Below are 9,950 nucleotides of genomic sequence, written 5' to 3'. Positions count from 1 at the left end.
ATATTAATGTTTTGGAAAGAAGTTGGTGCTCTAAAAAGAATTGAGAAACAGGCCTGGCTTTGCGGATTTTTATCACCCTGCCAAGACCCTGCGCAACTTCCTCTCTCTTGCCCATAGCAGAATACGGAAACCTGACTGCCACTTCTGCAATTGCAGGGGGGCGGGTGAGCAGGGTGGGAGGGGGGTCTTTTTGTTCTGCTGCTCGCTAGTGCTTTGACATCCAAAGAAGAAAACAAGATGCATTTAAAAATGTCTCTTCAGTTTCTTACATTGATGCGTTTCCTTCTCTTCCCTCTCTCTGCTGTGCAGTGCTGCAGTTGAAGCTCCAGCAGCGACGCACACGGGAGGAGCTGGTAAGCCAAGGGATCATGCCGCGTAAGTATCACTTAAACTCTTTGTCTTGGTGTTTTCATGCATGTTTTTAAGTGGAGAATGGTTTCATGTATCAGATTCTCTCTTTCTACATAAAACCCTTCATCTATAAAAGCCCTATCCTGTCCCACCCAACTTGGTGCCTCTGAAGTGTTGGTACGCTAGGGAAGGGGCTACCTCCGATGCTGAGGAGGAGGGTAATAGCTTCAAGTGTAACTGTACTCCAAAATGATGTTTGTATTTGGTCACAGTGCACAAGAGTCTTCTGAAGAACATACTGTGTTAGAAGTACCTTATACACTTGATGCACGCTGGTAATCGCTCTTTTAACAGGCTTCCTGCCTCTGCAGTTTCTGTTCTTGCTTGTTAACTCCCCAGCCCTCTGAGGCAGTTGTGACTTTGTATGTACATATTCCATAAACTGACTGAAATAAGGCAGTGCATTCAAAATGTTAACCAACAAGGGGCCCCGTTTTATGTTTGTAGCTAGAGAACATAGCTAGAAAGATCCCAGTGGGCATCACGCATTCCCCTCCTTGCAGGGGAAGGCAACATCTCCAGAGGCAGAGAACTTTTACTTTTTTGGGTGGACCCTGAGGATATACCCTAATGCCAACCTTTAATAAAGCTTTAATAAAGCTCTCAAATTAGTGTTGGAGAAGGTATTTTTTTGTTCCATTTTCCTCCTTGCCCCTCAAATGCGAGAAGATATTTGACAAATAATTTTGTTGTGCTTTGGTACCTCTGAACTATGTGACTTACAGGTAGCAAGAAAACAAGGAAACAAGGTCTTAAAACAAGACCAAGGAGCAAATGTTTTATTTTTGAGGTCCTCTTAGTGTCACTTAACAGCTTCAGCAAAAGACAATGGATCAGGTATATGTTTTCTTCTTTCAAAAACTTTCCGCTTCCCCTGTTTCACAAACCTTACTTGAAGACAGTGTAGTAATGAGGAGATTCTCATGCCTTCTGTTTCTGGGGTGCACACTGTAATATGACACAGTGATGTGACTTAGACTTTGCTAAAGGCGTAAGGTTATGCTGTCAGCTCTCTCTCTGAATGAAGAGAATCTGTCAGCAGCACTCCATCAGCCGAAGTGGCTCACTGGAAGACAATGTCATGCTCAAGATGTTCCTGAGACCCCTCCTTAAAATTCTGCTACCAAACCAAAAGGGAAGGATCGTCCTGTCTGGATATAGTACATCATGCCTGTCTTCTTATATTTACCTGGGGAACTCGTATACGTGATTCTGCAGAATACACTTACTTGCTTTTGGATGAAAGACTAGTGTCCCAGTGACGGTGCCCTTTTACTCATGCTTCCCAGAAGAAAATGTTCCTGATTTCTTTGTGGTCTCCTGCTTTAGGTGGATATGTATGCAAATACTGTATGAACTTATGTTCAGTACTGGCTTTCTTCAAAGTGCGGCTGGCCAAACTTGTGATTCTTGCGAGGGGTCTGTTTTATGGGCTCTTTGAAAATGAGGCCCTTACAAGTAATTCAAGTAAGGCACCCAGAGTAATTAGTCAGTCTTAAATTTGCTTAAAATATAGCCTAAATAACTAGTCTTTGCAGACTCGTGCCCTTCGTTGCTTCACTTATGCCCCTTGCATGTGAGTTTTATGACAGACCAAAGAAGGCTCAGTGAAATATCACTGTGAAAAATCACTGTGAAAATATTGTCGATGTGTGAAAAGCTCCTTTTTGCAATGGAGAAAAACCGCTTTAGCAGATCTGTTATAAACACGATTTGAAATTAGTTCTGTCCAAGTCATGGTATCATTTACCCATACCTGCCAACTGAGAATAACCACATATAGGGAAATGTTTAAAACATTATTTGCCTGGGCCATTTTTAATGAGAAGATGTGATGCTTAAACCAAAAGTCCCACTTTCAACCTGAGACGTACAGAGGATGACTAGGGGCCATGTTCCTCCTGAAGGCATCTCAGAGCCATGACAGCTTTGCTTCTGCTTTCAGCAGTTCAGAATAGACGTTTTTACTTACTACTGGGAATGTGCAGGTATTCTGTCTTCTTTCATCTCTCTGCCCCATACCCCCTGTCTGTGAAAACATTTAGGTACTCAATCTTGTTCCTCTGTCATCAACTACTAAACATGGCTGTACTGGGCCCCACACCTCCCTCCTGAGTTCATTAGGGACCAAGCCCCACACTGCCCTTTATGATGATTTAACAAAAGTATAAAAGTGGGAATCAAGAGGATGGTTTGGTGCTGAATTAAATGAGCTGGAGCGCTCTTTCTGTGTGAAATGCTGGTTGGCTTCATGTGGAAGATAAGAGAGCCTTACCCTCTTGAAGGAATTGTGGTAGTTGTGTTTGTATCTACACTGGCATTACAGCTTGTTTCAGGAAGGTGCTTTTGAAATTAAGCTCCTGCCTGCTGTACCTTGCTTTGTGCCATGAAATGAAGTTTGAGAGTTGGATTAAACTGGGGTGAAAACTCGCTGGAAAATATTCTGCCTACCGCTAATATGCCTTCAATCCATGGGACCAAACTACTTGTCTGGCACCACACCTCCCGTTTCACCTTCATGTTCAGAGTGTGGATGTCGGTTCTTCAGTCTCAACTGTTTTTCTGTGCAGATTTGGTCTTCCTCTGCTTTCCTTCTTGTTCATTTAGATTAGCCTTTAATATGGAGCAGTTTCTGGATCTTGTAGCCAAACAGATGTTCAAAAATCTGTGACCCAAGCGTGGCAGAAGTAAAAGTTTTTGGTTTACGTTAAAAGCTATCTAGTGTGCAAACTCACTTTGGTACCTTTGGTTCTCCTGACTCTAATGTAAGTCATACATGGTGTTTAGATTTAGCTTTATTTCATTCAGGCTTCCATCAACACAAGGTTTATGGACACTGTAAACCTGAGGAGTGTGAGAAGACACGTTTGTGTCACATTAAAGTGAAAGTCACTCCACTCCTGCTTTGCTTGTTCAGAACAGAGCCGGGAATTGCTTACTCTTTCTTCATGTGGAATTTTGTTTATATGGTAGAGAGGAAAGGCAAATGTTTCAACATTTCTTTACCAAGTACACTTAATCTTGCTTGAATAACCTTCCCAACCCACCAGCCACCTACAGCAGGGCTGTGCTTCACTAAAAGATTAGTGTAAGAAATACAGCATTTGTAAGCAGAGGATTCAGCATAATTGAGTTTTATGCTTCATTAATTCTTCTTGCTATTCTGTTATTGCTTTGTGTAACCTTTTACTAGTAGCAGGATTCATTAGCTGAAGATTAAAATTCCCAACTGTGCATAGAAAAGAGGTGGGAAGCAAGTCTTTGTCTGCATCTGACATACCTGAAAGACTGTATCTGGAAACAAGGAGAGCTGAGTTTTCGTATTTGTTCAGGTTTTGACCTATTTTCTGATAGTGCAAATAGACAAGCTTTTTTGCTATTTGCAATTTTTTTTTTTAGCTATGCAGAGGTGATTTACATCTTCTCATTCTTATGAAATGCAAGCTAAACAAAATCTGCTCTTTGAACTCTTGTGCTATAGAAGAGCAGTCAGATGCTGTCGGTTTTTACAGTGTCACATTTAAATGTTACAGCTATTGTAAGGGTTTTTTGGGGGAACTATTAGACACCCAGTTTTCCACCCTTGAAAAGAATGTTTAAAATGGTAGCTAATGTGCATCCAAGTAAAAAGACATGTGGGAAGTACTAAAACAGCAAAGATTTTTAGGGGAAAGATGTTTGGCAAATGTAGCAAATGCTTTGCAAAGTATGTTGTACTTTTTCTCTCTTGCAAAGTTTAAAGCTTTATACGCCCATTTTTTTATCCATTGGGATTGTGATCTTGGCTTCTGGCTGCAAACACAAAATACAGGCCCAAGCGTGCAAGGCTGTCATGTAGCACAGACCTGCAGGAAAGCCATTGCTGTGACCATCATATTCATCTAAGCAGGCAAAACAGAAGTAGGAGGTCATTTCTGGGACTGTGCCTTGTGTTGCTCTATAGCACTGTTTTGTGAAATCTGAGAGATGACACAGGCAGCCTTTGAAAAGGGCATCATCTGGACTGCAAGCTAGAAGGAGGATGGCTGCGGTACAGGCAGAGAATTTCCAAGAGCTTCTTTTTTGCTTCAGTGTATCTGGTATTTGCCAGTTTTTGTGCCCACGTCCATCTGACTGTATGTTTGCCTTCCAGGATGCAGTATATGCAGAACACATGAATGTATGTAGGATCCAAAAAAGGATTCTTATTAAGTGACTGGTTTTAAATCTGAAAGTTGTCAATGGAGTATATGGGGTGGTAGTTGAAGGAGACCTGTCCTTTGAGGATATAGTCAACTCTCCTTCCTGTTACAAACAATAGTTACAGCAGAACATATTAAGTGTTGTCAGAAATAAAACAGAAAAACGAGCTTTATAAATTGTTTGACTGTTAACTGGGAAATAGGAGCATCTTTTGATGTATGTCACAGGAAGGAGAGGCAGTGAGCTGTTGGAATATACACAGTTATCTGCATGTGCAATATTTTTCGTGGCAGGAACTGTTCTGTCATCATTCTGATAACTTCAGGTGCAATTCTTAATGTCTCAACAGTATTTTAACTTCTACAGAAAGGCTAGGATCGAAGATGAACTGCTCTGCCTGTGTGGAGTTCTATTGATTTGGAAGCGTTGCAGTGTGGCTATAGTTGACATTTCAAGATTGTCGTGTGTTGCATTTCAGCTGTAGATAACTGCCGAAAGAGCTCTTCCTGCTTTACCTATCTCTGCTGCATAGCATGTTCTCGTCATTCTCTTGCTGCTTTATATATCAGGTCTTCATAGTGACATTCCCCGTCGTTTTTGGAACATACCAATAGTAACAAAACAAAAATATAAATTTTTACTTCCCTGCCATCTAGCGACTGCTATTCTGTCTGTGGGTGACTGCTTCCCTTTCATACTTCTTTTCCACAAAACAAGCTGAAACTGTACTGACATTTAGGATAAGCAGTTAAAAACAAAGTTATGGATTGTAAATATCATTGTTCTCAGACTTGTTTAATAAAATGTCCAAATGCGTAAAGTCTTAAAGATCTAAAATTAGTAATGACTTCTTTTAGTGCACCATTTAACCTGTGAAACCTTGCTATTTCCTGGTTCATTGTGTGCAGAATGGGACCTCAAATATAGAGGCTGCAGTGAGACTTTTGACGTACTTGTTATCATGCTTTTAGGAGTAAGGCTGGAACATTAAGCAGGTATCACGAAACAAAAAAAAAAAGCTGTAGAGGACAATTACAGCTGTATTTCTGTTTGTGGAGTGAAGCACAGAAATCTGTAACTGGTTTTATTTTAATTTCATAATTTACCTGTAACTTGTCTCCCAGGAATTATTTGCTGGATCTTTGACTTTGATCTCTTCACTCGAAGCACAATTCAAAGCCTTGAAGCTTTGTGTGGACAAGGAGACTACATTTAAGCTGAGAGCCTCGTTGTCAGGGGCCTAGTAACTGTACCTGTCTTGTTTATATTTTTAGATAGCTGTGTTTGTTTTCCATGTGTTTATATCATCAGTGATTAATAAGACGTGGTCGCAGTAGGAAAGTTCACTGCATTAGTAATGGAAATGTGCTGTTTGGTCTTCCTGAAGTGGTAGAAAGAAAGGCCATGCCGCGTTTAGTTCTTGATTCCTGCAATGATAAAAAATTTAACTCTGCTAGTTGCGGGAGAAACATAATAATTCAGGGGAGTATAATCTGTTATGTAATACAGCTTTTTTCCCCTTCATGTTCCCAGAATTGTCTTGGGTCCCTTCTTACTTGTTAGCTGGGAATGGTCTCTCCTTTTTCTTCTCATGACCCCACATCTCCCCCAACCCGGGCACTCCGCAAAGTTGTCAAAAGAGCTTGCAGAGGGCAATTATCCATCTGAGAAGTAGGCATGAGGTCTAGTCTAGGAGTGCATGGATCAAAGGTTTCCTAGTAGAAGTTCCTTGTTTCCCTTTTCCTTTCCACTTTGGAGGTGGCACAATCCTAGTTGTGATGAAGCTTTATCTTTTTTATTTTTCATTTTAGGATTTCAGTAATGTCTTTGAGTGCAAAGAGTTGATGGTGATGGATGGAGCACGTTATACATTATCTGTATTTGCTGTAAATGTGCTTTGTTACAAAGCTGTAGCCATAGTCACCAATAGATCTGATAACTGTTACCATGGGTGACAATTTCATTTTACTCCTAAAGAGGATGAACTTTCTGAGAAATTACACGTATCTTTTAGAGTCTAAATTAACTCTGTGTTTGGCCTTGTAAATTCTTAGCGCTTTCTGTCAATAATTTCATGTTTGCTGTGGCAAGCTTACACTTCAGGCTTTTAACATAATTAAAACTAATGAAAATACTAAACTTCAGGTGCATCATAAGGGAGAAACTGCTGTAATAAAGTTACCGACGGTATTGTTGAGTTGTGAATGTGGGTTCTGGAGGGGTGCTTGGTTCAGGTGTTGGAAGCAGCTCCATGAGTCAGTATGCTGTGCAGGCTCATGAGTGTAGGTGCAGGAGAAAGGGTGGCTCTGTGAGGTAGGGTAGCGGGGACACAGGCCTTCTTCAGCTTTGGCTTCCACAACAGCCTAAGCCTCACCAAACCATCTAGCTAACACGGCCCTTATTTGGCTGCGATCTTCTGTGCCACCTTCTGTTGATTGGAATAGCTCACCAACAGAGGAGACCTGGTGCAGCTGTAGCTCTGTAACTGTAATGCCATGCTCTGACAGGGCTGGCAACAGTATCAACATGCGTAAGAACCTTTCTCCAGCCTTTCTTCTGCTTGAGACTGGAAACACTCATAATTCTTTAATCATGGCAACATTTGTTATTGAAGGGCAAAGCTGCATTTGTTTGGGTGCCAGAGATGTGTTTCTCACCTTCATAAAAATATTTGGATTGAGATTTTTTTTAGGTCAGTCTTAATTTTGAATTTTCTGAGTTTATATATTTCAGAGTTTGGATAATCACAATTTACTGGTTGTGGCTTCCTTTATCCTTGACTTCATACTCAGATCTTAGCCTTAATCCAAGGGCTCTTACTGATGCCAGGGGTATGAAATCAGCAAGAATTCCTAAGTATGATCAGGTCTGCATACCAGATGTGAAACCCTCCGGAGCCGTGTAAGGAGAAAAGTGTGCTGATGAAGATCTCTTTTCTCTCACCTGTGTGTTCCCCACCTCTTTTCATATTTCTACAGCATACTGCCCTTTGATACTGCCCCACTAGCAAGATGACAACTCCTTCTGTGCATGTGACCCAGTTTTTTAATACTTTTTTCTTCCATGCTATGAGAAATGCTTTTTGGAAGAAGGATGAACATGAAGGGAGGAAGAAAGTACCAACTGCCTTGCTCTGTGGTTCAAATTTGTGTCTGTTACCAAATGCTACAGATCAAATACTCTTGGGTGGGAGCTCCACCCTGAACTGACAGAGGAAGTTGTCGGGTCTATTCGCAGCACTTTATCTCATCCTTTTATGAAAGAATAGTAAACAAGAGAGAAAAACTAGACTTTGGTTGAAAGCAGGGGTAAATAGCTGCAGCAGGAGGCCTTCTGCTGTTCTGAATTAAGTCAGCATGTCTGAGGTTGGGTTTCAACATGACAGGAGCTTCTCTCTGTCATAGCAAAGGGAAGATTTTTCCTTTCCCTCAGGACCTGATCTAACTGAGAAGCAGAGTACTTGACTCAGTATTTTGAATTTAGCTGTAGTTTTTTTACAAACACTGCATGTTGTCTGACCAACTGATTATCAGTTCAGATATTGCCTTGTTGTCTATGATGAGGCCACACCTTGAGTACTGTGTGCAGTTTCGGGCCCTTCTCTTCAAGAAGGACACTGAGGTGCTGGAACGGGTTCAGAGAAGGGCAACAAAACTAATGAGGGATTTGGAGAACTTGTCTTATGAGGAGCGGGTGAGGGAATTGGGAATGTTTAGTCTGGAGAAGAGGAGGCTCAGGGGAGACCTTATTGCTCTCTACAACTACCTGAAAGGAGGCTGTGGAGAGGTGGGGGTTGGTCTCTTCTCCCATGTTACAAATGACAGGATGAGAGGGAATGGCCTTAGGTTGTGCCAGGGGAGGTTTAGGTTGGATATCAGGAAAAATTTCTTTACAGAGAGGGTCATTAAGCATTGGAACAGGCTGCCCAGGGAGGTGGTGGAGTCCCCATCCCTGGAGGTGTTTAAAAGCCGTATGGATGTGGTGCTGAGGAACATGGTTTAGGGACCCTGGCAGTGCAGGGGGAACGGTTGGGCTTGATGATCTTAAAGGTCCCTTCCAACTAGATGATTCTGTAATTCTATGAGCAACTTCTGTGGCCTAGGAAAGATCACTTGCCGTCTCTACTTGTAGCTGTCTCAGCCTACGTGCCTGATAGCCTCCAATAATGATCTTACCAATTGCAGAAGGTTTTGCAGCCTCTCGTCCCCCCTAGACGCTTGAGCTATGAGGACCTTTGAAGACCCTTTTGCCTTTCTTTCTTCCGTTTATTTGGTTCCTTGCAAACTGTGGTGTCTTCTGTTGGCTACACAAGCAAATGCAGGATGTATAGCTATTTTGGCCTGTTTTTCTCAGCAGTTGGGTCAGTCCCCTTCCTCTGTTTCGTTCTTAGAGAGGCTGAATTTGGTTCTGATTCCACTTATTTCTCACACTAAGTAACAGTAACTTGAAGATCTGCATATGATTATGTTTGAAAGCTTTGCAAGGCTTGAATTTGCTTTTGTACACTGCAGGGTAAACCCTGACAAAGATGTTTGAACCATTTTGCTTTTGCTGCTGTTTTGGAGATTTGGTTTTGGTTCCTGGGCCTTGACTCAGTCTGTATATAGCAGCCCCAGTTTGATGCTTTGCAGCAGTATCTCCACTCACACATTGCCATTTTCAAAATGGGGCTTGGACCGAGGAAACACTGAACTAATGCGTTGCAGTTTTTGACCCTGTTTCGTAGGAACTAATACATTGCTTTGAAGCAAAGTGCTTTGTATAGAAAGGTGTACGTCACTGTAGATGGTCCTGCGTGTTGCTGCTTAGCGTTGGAGGGTCAGATGGAAGGACATTAGTTGCAGTGTATAGCTGCAAACGTATCTGAAGCAGGGTGGAGCCACAAAACGGTTGCATCGTTGATCTCCAGGGAGGTGTCCACAAAGGGTGTGACCACAAAGCTACTAATGCTTCAGGAATTCTGGTGATGAAGCATCAAAATGCTCCACAAGAAGCTGCAGGGAGACTAAAAAACTAGGATGTGTGTGGTAGGAAGTTAATGAGATCCTTGCTATCCAGCCCTTCTGTGGTAGGAAAATCACATCCTGCTGTCAGTCACTTACAGGTGAGGGGTAAAGTTCGTCCCGCTAACAGTAGATGTTGCAAATTACCAGAGGGTTGTCCGAGTGGAACAAAAGTATGTACAATTTGGTGAAGGGCACCTGCTGGACTGTGCTGACCTAAGCCTTGTTGGTGATGCTATTGTTCCTTCTATCAATAAGCCATTTTTAGTGCTTATTTGGCCATTGATATCATCAGACTGTTTCCCTAAGGTGAATAGGCTGATCTGAAGACATGGGGGCTATGGCTCAGCCGTG

At 42.0% G+C, this 9,950-nt stretch overlaps 1 protein-coding gene across 1 annotated transcript in view; it reads left to right on the top strand.

Annotated features, from left to right (window-relative positions):
• Nucleotides 1-209: 209 nt before the first annotated feature.
• MKL1 (megakaryoblastic leukemia (translocation) 1) overlaps nt 210-9,950 on the top strand; it is a gene marked incomplete at its 5' end in the record, with an annotated part of 27,664 nt that continues 17,923 nt past the window's right edge. The window contains one exon of the mRNA XM_010143589.1: nt 210-375. Coding sequence (XP_010141891.1) covers nt 210-375 — 166 coding nt within the window. The remainder of the gene's footprint in view (nt 376-9,950) is intronic.

The sequence above is a fragment of the Buceros rhinoceros genome, unplaced genomic scaffold, assembly GCF_000710305.1.
Source record: "Buceros rhinoceros silvestris isolate BGI_N320 unplaced genomic scaffold, ASM71030v1 scaffold37910, whole genome shotgun sequence".
Taxonomy (NCBI): Eukaryota; Metazoa; Chordata; class Aves; order Bucerotiformes; family Bucerotidae; genus Buceros; species Buceros rhinoceros.
This window is presented reverse-complemented; position numbering and strand designations above follow the sequence as displayed.